Genomic DNA, 22,510 nt, shown 5'->3' with positions numbered 1-22,510 from the left:
TATTCCAATACTATATGCAGAAACCAACTATATTTGGGGTTTGACAATATTTAATTATATATTTCAAGTTTTACTATTTTTTTGTCAGTTTTTTTAAAACACCAATAGCAATAGACCAACTATTTTTGGTGTATGGAATGATTTTAACACATTTGTCTTTGTAACGATCGTCTGACCATGACCTCATTTACATGGTTCATTGGTAAATCACAAGTTTTCATTGTTAAATTTCTTTTAAAGATTAGATACTGTGCAAAAGGTCAACTATATTTAAAGAATGTACATGTCTGTCTGGCTGGGTTCATCTGACCTTGGGTCTCATTTTTATGGTTCATTGATCCATGACCAATGATGTACAGTTTTCCTGGTCAGGTTTGATTTTTCGATTGTGCATTAGGTCAACTATTTTTAAAGCACATTTGGTGTAAAGAATGGTTGTAAGGTTTACATTGTATTTCATTTTAGGTTTATCTGACCTTGAACTCATTTTCGTGGATCATGTTAAATTGATGTGAAAGTTTTTGTATAGTTCTCTATTTAGGATTACTAACATAACATCAATAGTACTTCTATTTCTTTAAGTAAAGAGAACCAGACATGTCATTGTGTGCACTCTTGTTAACCTACTGAAACAAGTAAGACACCCTTTTTTCAACAACCCATTGAGATATCTATTTTGACATATAAATAAAAAGATTTTTACACTTCTTTTATAAATCATGAATTAGGATAAGTGCTAGCTGATTGAAGATCATTTGGGACAACATCCCTAATGTGCCTTTGCCTTGAAATGAGGAACTCAAAAGTCATGTGTAAAGAAAAAATCTCTGTGCAGTGATATTGGACATGTTTCTATTTTTAGCAAATGACTGAACTTAATTATTTGTGGTGATTAGGAAAGTAGAGGAACATAGAATAAATGTGTAAAAACTATGGAGCTATTGAATGTGTTCAAAGTATTAAATTTTCAAAGAACTTATTGTGTTAAAAAGGGAATATTTTACCATAAGGTGCCGCATCACAAAAGGATGTTCAGGGTTTGCTAATTTACAGAAAAAGTATCCTCCCTTCGTACCCTGAAAATTTAACCACACATGTGAAAGTGTCACAGCTTCGAAACGAGCTATCATACATATCCAAGTAAACGATACGGACTGAGCTACAGGAAAAAACATTACCATTGCCGCCTATGTAAAAACAATTAAGATTTTGACCCATTTATGTAATTCAAATATTACTTGTTCATTACATGTATATTCAGGATTGTCATTAAGACAAGCTGGTAAAAATAAATGGCAAATGTTTATTCAAAAGCTTTAATACATTTCTAATCTTCTTCTTGGCATTTATATACAAATATGAAACACAATTTGTTCACATGATTAAACAACAGGATGGAAATATGTCCCACTGACATGGAGGAAAAACCTTAATGAATTATGTCAATTTATCAATGTAAACCGTGTCATTTTCATATATATTAGTAATTGCTTTGGAAAACAGAATACATGAGAATATCATCTGTTGTTCTAGGTGGTATCCCTAAATCAGTTCTTCATGTCAACATAAATCAACCAATTGCAGATCTATCAGTCTGATTATAACCAATACTTTGAAAGGGCTAAGACATTGAAAATTTAAAAATCCATAATCAATTGTATGAAATGTCTAATGTTGGTTTAAAATTTGACATATGTAATGAGTAGCTCAATAAACCTTGAAAATGCTTTTCTAGTTAGGGTTGCTGTCTTCTGGTATGTTTGATCAAAACCCTTCATTTCTGACACCAATAAGTGTAAGTAGAATAAAGAACATTCAACAAGTATACAATATAAAAGTTTTACTCATGATATCTTTAGTATAACTGAATGATGTTTTAATGACAATGGCTGGCAAATCTTCATGATGATAAAAAAAAACATAGTAAAAGAGATAAAATGTGGACAACACTAAAAGTCATGTTTAAGTCAATGTCTAATGATTTAGTATGGCTTTGGTCTTCTATCACCTCTATCACCTCTATCACCACCTGGTCTGAAAAATAGAGAAAAAAACCATCTATATCAGTACATTTAAACTATACAGGCTATATTAAGCATTTTATATTTATAACCAATAATAAAGTATATGTTGTATATATTTCATCTGGAAAATAGCAATTGAATAAGCTTACATTTGAGCTGCTAAATTTATAATTTATAATTTATTTTTTTAGACAATTTATGTTTCAAAAATAATGTCAAATTTCCATGTGTGCTCCTGGATTTTCTATCCTACTTTTTTCTTGCTACAACACCAAACCAGAAAATTAGTTTCATGTTTATTAATATGTATATATGAAATGCTTTAATTATTCATTTATATACCACTTTAGAGCAGCTGAAGCCTGAGTTGATGTCTTACCTGTCTCGTCCACCTCCACGGTCTCTTCCTCCTCCAAATCCACCACCTCCTCGGCCTCCACCACCACGTCCACCTCTATCTCCTCCATAACCACCGCCTCCTCGGCCACCACCAAATCCTCCACGGCCACCTCTATCCCCACCAAATCCACCTCTTCCTCGTCCCCTATCTCCCCCTCTGCCACCACCGAAGCCTCCTCTACCTCGTCCCCGGCCACCACCATCTCCACCTCCCATTCCTTCTGGTCTGGCCGTGTTACATCTGTTACAACTGTCTCTCCATGCAAAATTGTTGTTTCCACAATCACTGAAACACATAACAAAATTGTTTACATCATTTTTTCAGCATGAATCTTAAAAGAGTGAACATTTGTACTCATCTTGAACAATATTATTCTTTTTCTATGCCATTATCATAACTGAACAAATTTATGTTTTACAAAGAAACACTTCAGTGCATAAATTTTCCAGGTTAGCTTAAAACAGCGGTGTCAGTAAATGTATATTTCGGTTGGCTTTTCACTGTAGTGTCAGTATATGTCTATTTCGGCTAGCATTTGACTGCAGTGTCAGTAAATGAATATTTTGGTTGGCTTTTGACTGCAGGGTCAGTAATTAAATATTTTGACTGGCTTTTGACTGGTGTCAGAAATTAAATATTTCAGCTGCAGTGTCAGTAAATAATTTTTATAGCTGGATTTTGACTGGTGTCAGTAAATGAATATTTCAGCTGGCATTTGACTGCAGTGTCAGTAAATGAATTTTATAACTGGATTTTGACTGGTGTCAGTGAATGAATTTTTCAGCTGGCTTTTGACAGCAGTGTCAATAATTAAATATTTCATCTGACATTTGAAGGTGGTGTCAATAAAAGAATGTTTTTGGTTTTTGACTGCAGTGTCAGTAAATGAATGTTTCAACTACTGTAATATTTCCAACAATTTAGATTTGGCTATGTAAATACCAAACTTCTCTACCAGTAACAAATTTCTTGTTTTTAAATACTGACTTCATGCATTTCAGGGATCAAACAACCACTACACTTCCTGCCTATAAAAAATATCTTACCCGTTGGGACATGTCCAGTCACCATCTCTGGAAGGTCCACCACTGCCGCCGCCACCTCCTCGGTCACTGCCACCACCACCACCACCACCACCTAAAATATAAACAAATCAAAGGTCATAACATGGGCATTCACATATTGTATATTACTATTGGATATATCATAGAATAGGTAGAAATCTGTATGTATATAAACAGATCAAAGGTCATAACATGGGCATTCACATATTGTATGTTACTATTGGATATATCATAGAATATAATGTAGAAATCTGTATGGGACTTGGTAGTCCAAACAACCACCATTCAATGGGAGAGATCATACGAGACAGAACTTGAAATCAAACAGTATGAAATCACTCCTTAATGAGATATACTGCTAATGTCTTGTAATCAAAGTTAAAATACTGTAATATGTAGTCTCTCAGGGTATAAAAGGCATCTACCAAATCATCCTATAAATATAATCATCTGAAAAAAAAATATGTGGAAAATATCTATACCGTGGTTTCCATATTACTTGTTGGATACACTTTTTTGTGGAATGTTCTGGTTAAAACAAGCCATGAATTTAAAAGTATCAGAGAAGTATAAAAAAAATTAACAGATTGTATGCAATTTTGCAAAACCTTGAAATCAATATTCACAACAATACAATTTTCTTCAATCCACAACACAGAAGAATTAGTATTCAAATCCATTAGTTTGAACCTAGGCATGTTTTGATCACTTTTACCTGGTAAGTAAACAAATGACAATATTTCCTCCTGTCATACTGTACCCTTACCTCTTCCTCCTCCAAATCCACCGCCTCCTCCTCGGCCGCCACCTCCTGTAAATGCATATATGTCTAGCATGAGGTCTAATTATACGCAATATTAAAAGGACGTAAATACCACTCTAATTATACGCAATATTTCATTACCACTAGAAGTGATTTATGAGGTCTAATTATACTTAATATTTAAACACAGGACTCAACTACTACAAGGTAAAATACCCAAAACAAAGTTAGAACAAAGTATCACTCACTTGCCCTTAACTCTCGAAAGAAAAAAATTGGGTTTATCTTTCATGATCAGCCTCTAATGCTAGTACTTGAAACACTAAAATTTTATTTTATTTTGAAGCTACCAGGCCCGTAGCCAGTAATTTTCAGGGGGGGGTATTTGGACTCATGAACTCGACTTTAACAGTCACAATTTGAACAGTGCTCATCAGGTTTCAAAAAGGGGTGGAGGGGTTCGTCTGAAAGCCCCCTGGCTACAGGTATGGCTACCTTCTACCCAGCATGCATTATCTGTATCTAAAACCCTCTGTCAGTCAATTAACTCTTATGCTTTCATTTAATGTAAAAAAAACTGTTCAGAAATCATAAAAGTTTTATATTGTATAGACTTCTCATATGTTTTACTGCAAATTTCAGCAATCCTTAATAATGAACTTTCAAAAGGAAATATAAGAAACCATTTCTTCCTCTGATTCCAGGACTGTTCATGGAGCATCCTGCATAAAACAATTCTATGATATTCTTGATGAGAACAACTTCTGGCGTTTATATTGAACTTAATGTTTTACCTCTTCCTCCACCTCCTCCACCTCCGCCTCGGCCTCCTCCTCTGGTATCAAAGCTCTTCTGTACTCTTCTGGCTATCTCAACCTTGATAATACCACCATCAAAATCTTTTTCTGAAAAAGAACAATATTCATTTCAAAATATGATTCTGTAAAAAGGATATTTTTTATGGTTTGTAATGTTTCCAGAAGGTGACAATTAACTTCATTGATATGAATGTTTGAGAGAAGGAATCGAGTTGATTTTTTTTTACATGGGTTCATGAGTCCATTTTATGTATGCAAAGTGACATCTTTTTAAGTATGTTAGAAGATGGAGCACTATTTGTAAGTCTCTTCCTAACCTTCTGTTCTTTCTGCATGTACTGTTTTAGAATGAACTTAAAGGGGACATTCGAGGCCTTTTTTTGAAGCCCCAATACAAAACTTCTTTTTTTTTTATATTCTTACAAACTCTTAGAATTTTCAGAATGCAACAACCCATATTTTAATAATTTGAGTGCCTTTCATCTCTCATGGATTGATTTCATGATGATGAATGTCAATTACAACCTTCCTATAAATCCTTCTCAATATTTCCAAGATATAGATCTGTTAAGCATCTTCACTATATAGTTAGATTATGTTTCATGTGCTATCAGAGGATATCAATGCGCTTTCTTATATATAAGAAACCTACCATTGAACCAGTTGATAGCTGCCTGTGCTGTAGCAGAATCATCATATGTGATGGTTGCCTCCCCTTTTGGTTTACCAGACATTTTATCTTTGTAGATCCATACCTTAGGTTTACCAGTTCTTTTGTCCATCTATAAACAAAAGTATCAATAGGTCATTATATTTTTATAGTAACAAAAACTGTTGTCCATCTACAAACAAAAATATTAGTAGGTCATTATTTTATATAGTAACAGAAACTTTTGTGGTTATGAAACGTAGAAAATGTATGAATTTAATATTTAGAATCAGAATTGGGACAAAATATAAAAAATATATTAAGTATTTCCCGTGCTTTTCAAGATGCATGCATTTCAAACTTTTAGGCGAATGAATGATGTATTAATATCATAGTTTTCTTTGATGTCTCTTAATGATTTGTGAAATTATGTTGTTTTATTTTCCATTCTTCGTTTCCTTATACACAAACAGAGCATAAGATAATTTGCTTTAAGTGTGTTGATGCCTTATGTGTTCAAGGACATAAAGAGGATTATCTAAGATAATTATTAAAGTAAGTAAACAAAAACAATTTTGTGTTCATAAGTAAAACCTTTGTAAATTGTTATGTGCAGCTCATTATATTCTTGTTTCTTCAAAAGCAGTATATATATATGTACCTTGATGACACCAATACTTCCAAAATGGTTTACAAGAGCATCTTCAGTAATGGCTTCATTCAATCCAGTTACAAAGATAGTATCTATCATTTCTGTCATTTCTCCAGCACCTGGAATGTAAATTATTAGAATGTTAAGTTGATTTTCTATCAGGTCATGTAGTAAAGAGAAGTGTAACATTTTCAATAAGAATTTGAAAATCAATGTATATAACTCATGTGGTAAGAGGCAAACTTACACTTGCAATTAAAAGTATTGGCAAACAAATGCAAGAAGCAGGTGTCCAATAAATCCATCAAGAGAAAATTTGATTGATATTTCTTTTTACTGTTTTAACAATCAAAAGCTGTTACATACTTCTTTTTAAACATTACCATTGATTACAGAAAGATATATACATGATATTTACTAACCTCCTCTATCGCCACCTCTGTCTCCTGAAAAACAGGTAGAATTTGATTAGCATTTTTGAATCGACTTCATGAAAACCAATATCAATATGCAATATTCACAAGTACTTTTATCTGCTTAAAACATGTCCATAAAGATTAATTTGGAATTCTGATATAAAGATATTTTTTATAAATTTTATTTCTAAACTGTAACTTACAAGTGTGTCTTGCATATTAAGATTGGTAATTGGTACCAATATGATTGTTATACAAATCATGTGTCCAAGCTTTGTTAACAAGAATCTGACAAAACGATTTCTATTTTTTGTTCTTTATATTACAACAGCAGACAATCAATACTCCTGCTTTAACATTTTTAACAAATTGTACATCTAAGCCTTGTCACGATTCTTGAAAGCAAAGGCTGGACATATGACCTGTATTTTTATCAAATTGATTTTGTACATACATAAGCAAAAGATTGAACATACCAAATATAATCTACTAAAATAATGACAACATTCAATAAGTGATACTGTTAACATAAAGTTCTATCAGAATGATCATAAGTATGACAGATAAGAACCTTCTTTGTACAAGATACATAACTCAACAAAAATGTTTTATGTATGTATATGTAGCAACTGGTCGTCAACTTGGATGTCTTTTTAAAGGTTTGGTGAAAACATGGTATAAATGAATGATTTTAATATAGAAACATTACAAGAGGCTGAATCCCTGTAACTCACTGAGTTGTTAAATTTTTCAAGGTTAAGAAATTTGAAGAAAATACTGAAAGTAACAAATAGAATTTGTTCGTACAAAAAATACCCTATCTAATATTGGTTTTATTTTCATTGAACAATATGAAATCAGAAATAATTATCCGGGGAATACCAGATTAGTTTTACACTATGAAGTTGAGTTACAGGGTATCCACATAATTTAACAACCCTCTGCAAAGTCTCATTAGTTAAGTAAATTCTATAAACACGAAGGTTATCTATTAATGATCCATACTATACAATCACCGAGTTTCTACACCATCACACTTTTGTCAAATAAAAGGTTTACTAATATGTATATAATTTATAACATAAAAATTGCTGAGAACTGTGGGTTTATTTATATTATTCATTGGATGCCAATTTTCGTTGATTTCTCGGGTACAGGTAAACCAAAAATTAAATGTTCAACGATTAACAAATTTTCTATAGGTTTGATATTAAACTTCTGAAAACAAAGAAATAAAATATCCACAAACTTGTAGGGTCTTTTTAACCATGTGAATTGGTACCCACAAACATAAAAGAATCCACAGTATTAGTATAATTATGGATCAGCAATTGCTTGTGACATGTATGATGCAAGACATATTTTATAGCTACTTTTTAATTGAAAAAGAAGTTTAATTTTGGTATGTTCATTGTATTGTAAAAAAGTACTTATATATATATATATATAGCAATTTAATGTAATTCCAATTGATTTGTCAGATGTAGTCTGACCCTTATTTTGAAAAACCTAAGATTTTTTTCAGAAAGCAAGGTAAAATATAATAATAAATTAAGTACTTTTTTATGTTAACTTAATTATAATAATATATAGATACATAATAAACATGTTTTTTTATGGATTTCATGTACAACAGGAGGAAATGTAACAACTTAAGAACAAATTAGTACTCAACGGTCACACCAATACTTAACCATCTTCCACACTTTTTTATGTGGATTATTTTCATTCGGTTATATATCAAACCTGTTAAAGGATGGAGTTTTGACCATTTATTATTAAATCTGCCATTTTCCTATCGGTTTATGTTTAATTAATACCAGGTTTAACCTCATACACATTTCCCTGTTCATATTGTAGGGCGGACATATATATATATCCAGATTGTACCATAGATTGCGGAGAGATTTAATATTTCCCGACACATATTACTCATACCATATTTTATCATGTCTTATTTTATTCCCATGACACTTCTCGAGTAGGAACTACTTTTTCCCATGACACTTCTCGAGTAAGACCTATGTATTTTAAGACAGTCGATGGTATCACCAACTGATATAGTCCTTTTATATCTACATTTACATTGAGAACGCTTAATACCATGTATAGAAGCCCATCTTATTTTCACAGAGCTGATATTTGTTTCAATGTTGCGCTCTGTAATTGATATAATTTCTACTGGCTTCAACAGACCACACTTTATGATTTTTCTTAGTAGTAACATTTGTCTTATACAAATTCAATCTTGATATCTATATCCCATATTATTTTATATCTGCACTTGTATATTTCAACCTTTTGATAAGAACATTATCAACACATCAATTTTCCCTGATTCATATATTTTTTATCATGATTCATCATTAATAACTTGAAGTATAACTGGCACTATGCTTTCTATTACTAATTTTGCATAGCTTTGTGATAATTATAACTTCAAGACCTCATTATACCGGTACTTCTAATTTGAACTCAAGATTAATATTCCACTTCATTCAAAGAAATGCTAATCATCTTTGATATAATCTTTAACTGTTCTCCAGTTATAGAATGTACATTATTGCAGTCAGTTCACATTTTGTATCTGTAATTGTTTAAATGTCAGTTATCACTTTATCCTCCTCTGAATAAACTTTTGTTGTCTATTCCAATCTAATGATGCTTTTCGTCACTTGATTTCTGTAGTACTTCAATGTCTATAATCACTTTAAATTGAAGAAGGCAGGTCCACATTACTCCAGACTTTTCCAACGTTGTTTTGACACAAAAGCTTCATATTCCATCTTCCAACCTTCATTACTCTACTACTTCATCCATCATTTATAGTACCAAAATTCAAAATTGTATCATTTAACATAGCCATAAGCAGTTCTTTTCCATTTATAATATAAAACTTGTTTGTTCCTTTTTATGGCATTGAAATCTTTTTTGAAGTTTTGAATGTTGGTACATAAATCCCTCTTTCACAAAATTAAGATTAAACAACATAAATACACTATGTATAAAAGATTGAGTGAATAAACTTAGCTTTTTTTAAAAATGAAATCAGAAAAATTTTACTCAATTTTTAGTTCTCAATTAGATAAAGATAAACACCTTTCTGTTTAACCAGTGTATTCACTCAGTTACTTCCCTTGCCCAATAAGTATTAACATATCCAACAAAACTACATTAATTATCAAGAAAACAGATGAAGCAATGCAAATGCAGCATCCATTTCTTTAAAGATAGTTGCGTGTAATTGCAACACTAAGAGAAAACTTGGAATAATGGTCAGTGACAAAAGCTTGACCTTTGAACTTACCACCACCAAAACCTCTGCTGTACCCTCCACGACTACCACTGAAATATATTGTTGGGGTCAGTATCGATCACGCCCACAAGATGTGGACGGATTATACTGCCATATCCTTGTACATCCAAACAAGGTCTTCTTTTGGTTTTGATGCTAAATACTAAATGTAGACTGTTGCAAAACACTCCCAACCTATCTATTTTCAGACTCCAAATATGACTATTCTATTTTTAGTCCAAATATGACTTTTTTTTATTATTTCTCCAAATATGACCTTTTTATTATTTGTGTCAACTTCATTTTCATGTTTATCTAAAATAATTAACCTCCATACACTTGAAAATAATATTCTTGTTCATACCCTTTTCAGTGGCTCTGGTATAGGGGAAATATTAATATAATTTATTACTTTTATAATATTTTAAAATAAACTCTTTTATGTTGTACTTAACATAAAAGATTTTCTATTTTACATAACCACCTTTAGTATTTTTCAGATAACTGTCATTATTCTCCAATGATTTATACACATTATATGGTATCAACTAAGACTTAATATCTAAAGTCTTAATCTTTCAACTCATTCTCTGACCTATCTAATGATCAAGGTGTGAAACCTTTAAAAAAAAACACACACACAATACTTTAACCTTCAATTCTTAGATATGTAATCTCTTTTCATCTTAACCCAATTTAGTTTACAAATTAGGAAAAAAAATTATGTAAAAAATAATTTACCAATTAAAAATTTCATTCAAACCTTGACAAAAATCTGTTTAGTTTTTATCTGATTTGCGTGGACCTGCACATTTTCCAAAACCATTAATGACAGGCTTAGTTTGGCATCTTCCTAAATGACTCTTTATTCACAAGACTATTCTATTCAAAAGAATATCTGCATGCATAAAAAAGAAACATGCGTACAAAATGTACCCAATAAAATAAAATTGTACTCGAAGTAAAACCAATTCCACAATTACTGTTTTACAATGGAGATTAACCCAACAAGTGATGTGGATTATTTTAAACATGTTGAACAATCAGTTGTATATTAAAAGTTTGATTTTTTTTTTTTATTTCTGAGGTAAAATTTAAGTAGCCTCCTTATTTCAGGGTTACTTTCATAGTAAAAACACTCTTTTCAATTTTCTTAATCTATTGCTCCTAATTTCCAAATGTTTTGGTAGGAGTCAGTTTAAATGAAATTAACCTAATTAAAAGACTTAAAATAACACCAATTTTACCATCAACACTTTTATCAGACTGACACTTTGTAGTTTTATTTAATTTGTATGTACCAGAGCCACTTTTATATAACCTGGATTTATTTTTATTTTTACACCTGAACAGACTCGCTGGAAATGCTAACTACACCTCTTGATCACCTTTATATAAATATATAACATTTAATCTCAGATGTATACAATTGTACCAAATAAAGAGAAAATCTCATGTTTGTAAAGATCTTGCAGAATATGTTTATTTCTGCTTTAAAGGGTGGTTAAGAATTTTATTTATGAAACAGGCTTTGACTTTGATTTTACAGAGGATAGCTGATTTAGAAATTCAAGTAAGAATTCATTACAGGTTCAGACATAAAACTACCAATAAAATTTGAAAGAAAATATTATTTTTTTGAAGTTGGTTTTAAGACAGAACATGTAAATTTTTCATAAAAAATATACATCTAACAAAATTCCCGACTCAAGTAAACCTTTTTCTTCTATAAACATTTGTTATTTCCTCTTAAAATAAACCCAGTTTTTTTTTATAGTAAATTGATGCATATTATATATATAGAACATGAGTTGTAAAAAAAAACCTGAATACCAGAACAATGATCAGAATAAAGTTTTGTTACTTGTTAGCTCCAGCGAGTCCTTTTAATTTCATTCACAATACTAATTTGATAGCCCCGACATTCTATGCATTTTGCAACAAAGTACACCGTTTATACAACCTTCTATGGTAAACCTGTTGAAAAAATCTTAGGAAATGGCAGAGTTATAGCATGTTTATAAATTATTTTATACAGATGTATGTGTGCAATAACCTGATAATTGAACCCTTGTGATGTTTCAAGATGTATCACAGAACAACCTTTGTAAATCATAATTTTATACCCGTATTCTGATTTGTACTTGTAATGTTTTTAACCAATTCTACCAATAATCACTATCGGATACTATTACCCAGGGTGGCTTTTTAAACTAAGTTTATACCATATAAAGGAATAAACTTTATAAATATATGGATTGTTCACACCTTACTTAATAATATAACTATCGCTATAGTAACCCATTCTTCAACCAATAATCACACAAGTGTGGAAAGTATTATACTAGTCTTATTTTTAATGCAAGTTACATATTAGTAACATTCTACTCCTTATTTTTTCTATTCTGTTTAAAACCAAAACTAGCTGTACTGCATACCTCATCAAGGACTCTTAACGATTTTGTATTTTCCCCGAATAGTTTTGTTGTTGTGGATCTTAATGATAATAAAGAAACCTACCCTCCACCTCCGTATCCTCCTCCTCCTCCGCCATCTCGGCCACCACCTCCACCACCTCCTCTTCCTGTTAAAATAAGTCCAATCAAAACATAAATCTCATCTCAAGCTTGTCAACACAAAAAAGTATTACAAAAAGAACACAATTTGTGCAAGCTGGTGATTCAAAACAATGACACAACAGAGATTTTTAACATTACATTAACATGTTTCAAAATTTCAGCCAATTTTATATGCCAGAGGGAGGATTCTTATTTTACTTACCTAAATCTTAATTAAACAAGTTATTTCTTAAAGATTTTATATATTCATTCTCATCATTGATCAAAGTGACTTTTTCTGTGAAAAAAATATTTATTTGCAGCTTGTAAGATGGAAGCTGTAATTTTGTTGACTGCCAAGAATGACGTACCTCTGCCTCCTCCATAACCCCCTCCTCCTCCTCCCCCACCACTGCCATAGGATCCACCAGAACCCCCGTATCCACCTGATCCTCCCCCACTGCCGTAAGAGCTACCACCTCCTTGTGACCCGTAGTCACCACCACCACTGCCACCTCCTCCTCCTCCACTACCACCACTGTAGCCACCAGTCTGGCCACCGTAACCACCAGACTGTTGTTCATAGCCAGTGGTAGTGGTAGCCTGTCCACCGTAACCTCCTGAAGAGCCATAGGATGAGGTATTTTGTTGGTACCCTGAAACAAGATTTTATATTTTAGCTCTGGTTCACAGTGTGACAAACCTTCCTCCAGAGGAACTAGGGCAACAACAATACATTTGACTTATTTGTGACATATATATACATGATTATTGTGGTCTCCATAATATAAAATACATAACAAAGATAACTACACAGCTCTCAAAGATATACTAACTAAAAAAAATCATTTTTTAAAAGAACTAAGACCACTATGGAAAACAAATTACTGAGACAAAAAAAGCATCCAAAAGACAACACATGCTTTACTTGGTTCAAAATACCTGGTTATAAGTGTGATTTCTATACTATCAATAAATCAATGTTATTACCTTGCTGGCCGTACTGTGCAGCAGCATCTTGTGGCTGTGTTACTCCGTAGGCAGATTGATCTACAACATACAAGATACATACATAACAACATCACAAAATCAAATGGACATGTCAACAAAGTGTTTTATTTCTCAATTATATTATAAACATTCAAGTGCAGAATAAATTAGTTTTATGCAAGGTTCGACATTTGTTGTTTTTATGACCATGAAAATATAAATGAGGAAGAGGCTAGATTGAGTATATGTGAATATCACATATTCATTCACAATAGAAAGATTTCTAATTATCAATTTTCTATCTAACTGATCAGAGATAACAATGTCGACTCTTGTATAACTTTAATTACTAAACACAACATACAATACAATACAATGTCCACCATGTTTGGTTTTTGACAACATACACTACATGTCCACCATGTTTGGTTGTTTACCAGCTAGTTTACCTCTGCTGTTCACATAATAGCTTTTTATTACCTGTGGTTGCATACTGTTGTTGTCCATACCCTGCAACTCCATAAGCCTGACCACCTCCTTGTGCTGCTTGAGCTAAAACATTAATGAATACCCAGTCAGTTTTATTCTAACATTGTTGTTTACCTATTGTGTACATGTAGGTTACCTCAGCTACAAGATAGGAGGACTTTCTGAAAAGTTATGTATATGATGCTTTCAAAAATACATTTCATAGGATATCAGTTCTAGCTTTGTGCTCATACAATTTCTACTACAATATATATATTAAAGAAAAAACTTCAGCACTAAAAATAACCAATATTATGTTTAAAGAAAAAAACAAAGTCAGGTATTCTTGTTTCAAATAAAATTCAGAATTATTTTGAAAATTGAACTTTGATCTATGCAATTAATATATTTTGTTTGATGCAAAAATTAAAATTGAAGAAGCTCAGATTACATTGAACACTGAATTTACTTTTGTTTAGTAAGATAGGAAGAGCTTAAGAAAATAAGAACAATCACCTAGACCTCTACGAAATGGATGTCAGTTTCCTATGGAAATGTATTTTCAAAAAAACAAATATTTTATAGTGTGAAGACAAAATTGGTTTGCTAATATGATGACAGAAGGCTGCAGTTCATATGACTGTTACCAGTTCTGTACAATAGGCAAGTCAAAAACAAATGTGCAGAAATCAAATAAAGAATATTTTCCAATATAAACAATTCACCAACTTTTATATATTAAGGTTAAGGTTTTAAAAAAAAAGGACGAATACAACAAAAACGGCAGAAATATGCATGTAGTTACAGAAAAAGCATCAAAATTTGGAAAGAAGGTAGTGACCGTTTATAGCAATGTATTGTATGTTAATAAAGTTAATTATATGAAGATTGCAATTTGACTCATGAATTTTTAGACACCTTTGTTGCATGTTCTATATTAACTGCAAAAAAATATCACAGAGAGCAAACAATGTTGCTATCGCAATTAATACAAGGAGACATATTGCAACCTTTAGAGAGAGAACAGATCTAGCAGTGAAAATCTAATAAAAGGAGACAAGCGCAAGCCAAGATATGGTGCATTACTATTTACCAGTTGTTTGTCCGTAAGTAGCTGCCTGTCCATAACCGGCTGCCTGAGTAGCTGCTGGTTGTGCTGTCTGTCCATAAGCACTAGCATCATAACCTGTGTAACCTGCAGGCTGCTGGTAGCCAGCCTAAAATGTACAAAAAAACGCTCATAAAGTTACAGTATGCAATGTTAGTCACCAGTCATATGCCCCATGCAAGTTACATTTTATTTGAACTTTCTGACATCAGTCTTCACAATGAACTGTTCAATCTACATGCCCGCACCTTAATTTTTGAAAATTTTTAGTTAGATTGTTGGCCTGTTGATGTGATTTTTACAGGCCCAAGAGCAATTTTACTAGCCTGGGCTGTCATTCAGTGTGAAGACTGACACACAAGAAAAAGGTCTGAATATTGGTTTTCTGATGCAGCAGCTTTTTTGGATGTCTAAAAGTGTACAATGTATGGGACGAGCAACACTACAATTAAAAAAAACATGTTTGGAAATTGTGACTTTTTCCAGATTTAGAGATACTGTTCAATTAGTCTTATTATTCTTAATGAATTAAAAGAGTGTTGTTTTTTTTTTGCAATATTTTTTATTTAAAGCTTGCTGAATTTGCTCATCTTAGTATAATCACTGGACTAAAAATAGATTTAAAAATTATGCAATACCAGTCTTTTCTGATGTTCATTGCCATGATTCAGAGTTCTTGAAATCTTTTTCCCCATGGTAGTCCTCACTACTATTTCTATTGCACAATGCTAAAATTGTGTTGGTCCTTTGCAAATTGCTGGTCAACTCTTTAGGACTACCACTTTTCAAGAACTCTGGCCATGTTTCTAATCACAAGACATTTACATACCGGTTGTGCTGGTGGTTGTTGTGTCTGACCATACTGTTGGTATGTAGCTGTTGAGTCAGCTGCTGTTGCTCCGTAACTACCATAGTTGTAGCTGTAAAACAAAACAAAGTCTACTGTAAAATATGTTTAACAAGAAGATTGTAGACAGAAATCAGAAAAGATGTTTTGTTCCTATGCAGAGCCATTTTTTAAATATTTGGTGTCCACCCTAAACCCCTTTTCTCCATTGAATTTTTTTTTTCATCTTTCATTCGCATAGTATTTTTTTAACAAAATATTGAAAATATGCTTTGAAGTATCAATGCATTGAGAAAAACAAATATTCTAACAAATAAATATAAGTCGGATATTAGGATATTCTAATAAATATTCTTTTCAATTTCAATACAAATTTTATAGTTTGATGCAGACACTGTAGTCGAAGCATTTTAACCGAGGCGTCATTATGGAGGAAAGGGTCAAGAAAAGATAATTGATTTCAGATTAAGTGAAGATGTTGGCTTACTGGTTAAAACATTCTAATTCATTACATAAATGAAACAAATGTTGCCATTGCAAATTCTTGAAGAGAAAACTGCTATTGCTATGGATACTAAACACATTGAAATTGATCTTAAGCAAAACTTACTTTGGTGCCCCTCCAGCTGAATAATTATATTCTGCAAATAGAAATAAAAACACACATATATAAATTTAAATGAATACAAAATCATAACTTTCACATTATTTTAAAGTTTTACTTAATTAAACATTTATTTCTAAGTTTACTTTACCACAAGCCAAATGTAGACATGTTTTTTTTTAAATCTTCAATGTCAAATGCAACATATATCCCTAAATATTAACAATTTTTTTCTCAACTTGGTAAACTTCCTTGGTATAGCATTGACCTGAAGACTTTAAAGGTGTGGAAGCTAGATTTATCCTTTTTTTGTGAAACAACATGCTTGGCCCAGTGTCAATCAGCATATATGACACTGATGCTTAGGCTGATAAAAAAAATTATGTGTTTCCGGTAACATCATTTTGAAAAATAGGGTTGTAGGTTGAAATTCTTTTTTTTTTTTTACATTGTTAATGAAATCCAGGAAATTATCAGGCCACAATTAAAAGAATGTCTGTTTCCCCAAACCCCTACCCACATTTTTGTAGGTGGGTAGGTAGGTAGGTTTTTTTTTTTTTTTTTTTTTTATCTTGATATTTTTTTTAATATCCAACAGAGCAAAACAAATCGATTATGTGTATGTCTGGCATATATAGCCATCTGTAGCAACTTAAAATGTACGTGTTAAATTGTCTAAATGTTTGTAGCTCTCTGTGTCAGGTGTCAACTTGACATTAATTTTATCTGATTGTATTTGGATTTGTATTTCAGAATTGTTCATGACTGTGATTTTTTTCCCTCTTTGACAGTGAGTCTGACTACTAAGTAGCAAACTGTTTTAAATATATATATGCATGTACTGTAGTTGTTCAACCTGAAGAATGTTCCATCAAACAATTTACCCTCTGACAGCTCAGGACTCAAGATTTTGCTTCTGACATTGAGGAAATCACCAATATTAATAAAAATCAAATTTTCTTGCTTTCCTCTGAATTTCTTATTGTGACATCTAAAACAACGACAACCATGCCCAATGTCTTTACATAGAAAGAAAACATCTTTTTTGAGATCATTGGAAAAGATGCATATTGTCTACATTTGAGAAACAGATTCCAGTGTTCTCCCCAGGATTTTTGGATAGCGCTGTGGTAAGCGCGTGATTTTCCACAATTCTCAGTAACTTTGTCGCGTCGCGCAGTTGGTTTGTTATTGATTTTTAGAGGTTGTGTTTGATAATTCTATATTAAAACAATTGAATATGTGCCACCAGATAAGTTCTTCAATCTTCAATCTTTGTCGTGATGACAGAGTAATTTCTCTTGTAAATTATCCTCTCTTGTAAAATAATTATCACAAATGTAGTTTCTCCTTTGTACTTATATATTGTAGGTGGCGCTTTAAAAATATTATAGAATTATTGTATGAAGTGAAATAAATTTAAAAAATGGTTTATTAGGTTATTGAAATGGCATGAAAAATTAAAAATATAAAAATTTAAAGAAATTTGTATCAAATTATCCACTAAAACGGTTTGTTTCCTCTATGCACTCCGCTAATAGTTGATTGATATTTTCTGCATTTGGCAAATTGATTGTTAATAAATTATCTAGATCTGTTGGAATTTGTCCTGTTATGAAGTATATTTGATGAAATAATTTGTCTCTGGCATCTGAATACAGGTCACATTCAAAAAGGTAGTGTTGTACATTTTCTTTTTGTTTTTTCAAGATTTGACAATACTTCTTTTAGGTCTTTCCCTCCCAAATTATCTCCCTTACTGGCTGACATAACTTCCTGTTTACATTTGTGGCCTTTTAAGCATTAAATACTATTCCTAATCCAAGCCATCCTCTGTTTACATTAAATTTAAAGCAATATTTAAACAATATATATTGATGATTGGTTGACAAATATCGATATTTCATATATATCTACACAAAATTCTCGTTTCGTCTTATTCCCATATCCATTTGACAAAGAGCCACGGATGGACAAGTAATCGTAATATACGGGCTTATAATGAATCCCTTGATAACAGGGTTGCCTCCTTCAAACAATGCAGGTTTGACAGTTCGGTAGTAAACGCGAAAAAGTAATGATATAGTCATAAATGGTTCAATCAATGGTCGAGACCACGTTGTCAGCTGGTCAGAGAAGGGGGTAACACTTCCCTTATATTTTTTAGAAATGAACTTTTCAGCACCTGAGACATTCATTAAATGTCTCTGTCCATTCCTTTTTTAAGTTTCGGTATCTTTTAAAAGCGAAAAATTGGAGGAAGGAAATGTTAATTTGGCAGTAAAAGTTTTGCAAATGGCGCCATTTTGATCATTTGTTGAACTTGTCCCTACGATATTTGACATCGTTGGGTGAATTAACGATCTCTCGGATAAATAAACCAGTCGATCACGTGATCGGAATGTGTACAAAATAATACATGATGTTTGAAATTCAAAAACAATACCGCTGATTTTTGGTCACCATAAAATGATCATCGGCACCGGAAACAACCCCGAAAAATTTCCGGAAATAAAAAAAAAATGTTGCAAAAAAACGGAATAAAAACTTTTGAGTCGGCGGGATTTCTCTGAGTCGGTCGGGCGAGGGGAAACAAACCATATTTTTATTTTGGCCTCATGGTTTTTCTAATTCAAGGTCTGTAATTATTTTTAAATACCGGAAGTGCAGCCATTTGCAATGTTTTTGAAGCACCTGCTGTGCAAATTTCTTGGATTTTAACCTATTTGGAATACCTTTTGAAATTAATAAAATGTTTTACTGGCTTTCTGTGCCAGTAGAAGCAAGTTAGATAAATTATTATGTCGATTAACAAAAGCTGGTGTCAAAAACAGGGTGGGTTGATACCATTTTTTTTTGAAGATCCAATAAAAAATTAGTGTCAGTGCTGAAAAACAGGGTGGGTCGGGTTACAGGAAACTCAAGATTTTTTTTCTCTCTGCCCTGATAGACTTTTCTACTGGATGTTTAAACATAAGTTTTATGAAAGTAACAGGAAACCCATCTACATGTAATACTCCCAGTGTAATCTGTGGGCAACCAAATCAAAACAACACAAGATTGTGTACCCCAAATTTAGCCTTTTTTATGCTGTGATTGTAAACATTTCTTTTTGCGAAATGATGGGTATTCTCTCAGGGGCAAAGTTTAGTGTGAAAAAAAAGTGTTACTTAATATTACTATAATTTCTTGATCTGTCATTAAGACTTATTCTCTGACATCCAAAGCTGGGGACGTGGTATGTAGGGGCTTGTCCAATTTCAAAAAGTTGATATTACTGTCTACACCAAAATATTTTTTAACTACTAGTCCGAAGACCAATATCCTGACATTTTTCCTATTGGGCCAAACAAAGTTTTTCAAAAACTTACTAGTCCGAATGAAATTTTACTAGTCTGGGGCATCGGACTAGTGGCCAACTGTGCAGACTGTTGAAATACATGTAGGAGCTTGTCCAATTTCAAAAAGTTGATATTACTCTGTTCAAAATACATGAACAGTGTAATATCAACTTTTTGAAATTGGACAAGCTCCTACATACAAAGGCCCCAGCTTCGGATGTCAGAGAATAGGTCTTGCTTCTTGAGCTGACTGAGGGCATTGGATCCATATAAATCTGGTTTCAATTTGTTCATTATTGAATATTTATCACTTAATTTATGCAAGTTTTGTTTACCTGCCACTATTCATTTTCAAATTTGGACACTTATCACAATGTCCCATCATTTTTACTTGTTATTAATAATGAACGATTTTAGATTCAAAACTGAGCCATTGACCAACTTTTGATAGTCAGATATGGACAATATTTCAACTTAACTTAACCCAAACTTATATTAAAGCACGATTAATAGTTCTAGTTGGACTTTATTCATAATTATATTATTGAACCCCACCATTCATGCTGGTATTAAATGAAATTCAACGTCTGAAGTGAGATATTAAAAGAGAGCACATTACTAATACTATATAAGTACAGTACAGTATGAAAATAATGCCTCACACGAACGAGGATTTTTTAGTTGAATAACTCTGGACTTATATCAATTGTGTCTGTTTTTCTTATGCTGAGTCTTAATATACTATTTTTGTTTCGATTGGGTTCATTACCGCCCGGTGCGATGCCGGCATTTTTGTGCGAAATGTTGACTTGTTTCGGCAATTTACCATGATTTGAGCAAAATACTAGTATCTATCATCGTCTAACAACATATATATGGGACACAGGATTGACTTTTCAAATCATTTCTTGAGCTAAAACAATAATTTAAAGGTAAAAAGAGTGTTTTCTTACGACTTGCATCCGCCATTGTCTGTTCGTTTTTGTGCAAGAGTCACGTGGGTAGACCGCGTGTGTTTAAGAAACCATGTGACCATACAATTTTTTTAAGAACTTTTAGATTTTGTGAAATTGTATAGATTTTACATATCAACTGGTAAATTTTTAATTCATGTTCTTCAGTACTTAAATTTCCATAATTTATTGCAACAATTATCAATTAATGTGACAACGGAAACTTATCATTTCGACATTAATCTTTTCATTGTCCTGTTGCAGACCTCAATTTCTTTTTGTGAGCATGCGCAACTAGTTTCTAATCGATTATGAGCAACACACCATAGGGGGGAAATCAGTTTAAACAGGGGTGTCATAGGGGACATGTGGTGAAGCGTGTTTGTACGAATTCATGTGTTTATCCATTATTTAGTAGATCTTAGAAGACTTTCTTAAAATAAATATCAAAAACAAGTCAACAATTGATATTATTGACATCAAAACAAGATTCTCTTTTTTAAATCCGAATGCCTTGCCCGATTAGCTACGATCTGAGAATACTGTGTTATAGTAGTCTCAGCTACGATTTAGCAAGAATTAGGCGGTAACATTGAACGGGCAGAAAGTCACAGGACGTATTTTTTAGGCAGTGGCTATTTGACCGGCACCGGCAAAATAGCAAATTTGCTATTTGACCGGCACCGGCTAAATAGCAAATATGCTATTTAGCCGGCACTAAATAAAACTGTTCATCGATGTGATTAGTAGAGAATAAAAAAGCTTAATAATAATTTTAAATCGTTTTACCACAATATTAAGCAATTACAAATACAGTACAATAAAAAATAAAAGATTTTCATAAATAAATAATTTATAACTTTATAATATTAATTAAAAGCATGAACACACATTTGTAAATACATTATTAAATATATTTTTTCTAAAATATTTATAACAAAATGTTGATTTTCAAATTTAAATCTGTGTAAAATCTATGGTTTAAATATTCTGCCAGTGATAAAAATAGTGTTATGCAAAACTACATCATAAAACAGATATGACAGACAATATTAATAGTTGTTTGCTATGAATTTCAAATTGACACATTATTTAACATTTGCAATTGTCACCGGCAAAACCAATAGACCACTTTCGAGTTCATCCGTCACCGGTAAAAACTCGTCAATTATACACGCCTTTATGACGTCATTTACCAGATAGAGGGGCTCGCCTGTATCCCTGCACTATTTACGTTCATCAAGCGTCTTAGTGATCGTCTTTGTGCAGGATCAACTAGAAATAATGGTTGCTCTGTAGGTACTTACTGACATTTCCCTAATGACAGCAGTGTTGATTGTCAATTTTGAGAATTCAATTTGCCGAATAATTCGTACAATATAGAATTATAGTTTTCCAACCACTCGCTCAACATTGGAAGGAAGTGACGACGCCCCTAAACGCACAAATGACGATGATAAAGGCGCGTATAATTGACGAGTTTTTTTCCGGTGACGGATGAACTCGAAAGTGGTCTATTCTTTGCCTTTGGAAGTTGTTTAGTCTAGCAAAAGATAAATG

General features: G+C 32.2%; 1 protein-coding gene across 2 annotated transcripts; it reads right to left on the bottom strand.

Moving 5' to 3' along the window:
• Nucleotides 1–1,825: 1,825 nt before the first annotated feature.
• On the bottom strand, nt 1,826–21,061 carry LOC134681352 (RNA-binding protein cabeza-like). Of its 2 annotated transcripts, XM_063540938.1 has the most exons (17): nt 20,951–21,061; nt 16,663–16,693; nt 16,035–16,125; nt 15,191–15,314; nt 14,110–14,181; nt 13,630–13,689; nt 13,011–13,295; nt 12,602–12,665; nt 10,094–10,131; nt 6,793–6,816; nt 6,380–6,489; nt 5,722–5,851; nt 5,046–5,156; nt 4,255–4,299; nt 3,471–3,561; nt 2,404–2,709; nt 1,826–2,034 (listed from the first exon to the last, which is right to left on the bottom strand). In XM_063540938.1, exons 1-17 carry the CDS (start codon nt 20,964–20,966, stop codon nt 1,983–1,985), a joined length of 1,650 nt encoding a protein of 549 aa, XP_063397008.1. In that variant the 5' UTR covers nt 20,967–21,061; the 3' UTR covers nt 1,826–1,982. The 2 variants fall into 2 exon arrangements, with proteins under 2 accessions (XP_063397008.1, XP_063397009.1); XM_063540939.1 differs by lacking the exon at nt 14,110–14,181.
• Nucleotides 21,062–22,510: the final 1,449 nt, after the last annotated feature.

The sequence above is a fragment of the Mytilus trossulus genome, chromosome 8 (assembly GCF_036588685.1).
Source record: "Mytilus trossulus isolate FHL-02 chromosome 8, PNRI_Mtr1.1.1.hap1, whole genome shotgun sequence".
Lineage (NCBI taxonomy): Eukaryota > Metazoa > Mollusca > Bivalvia > Mytilida > Mytilidae > Mytilus > Mytilus trossulus.
This window is presented reverse-complemented; position numbering and strand designations above follow the sequence as displayed.

What these genes read in the sequence shown, in the direction of transcription:
- LOC134681352 (XM_063540938.1), bottom strand. An exon ending in GGAGGATACGGAGGTGGAGG is followed by an intron (nt 10,132 to 12,601) that starts GTAGGTTTCTTT and finishes AATATATTTCAG; the next exon opens with TGGTAGTCGTGGAGGGTACA. An exon ending in TGGATTTGGAGGAGGAAGAG is followed by an intron (nt 3,562 to 4,254) that starts GTAAGGGTACAG and finishes TTTATATTTTAG; the next exon opens with GTGGTGGTGGTGGTGGTGGT.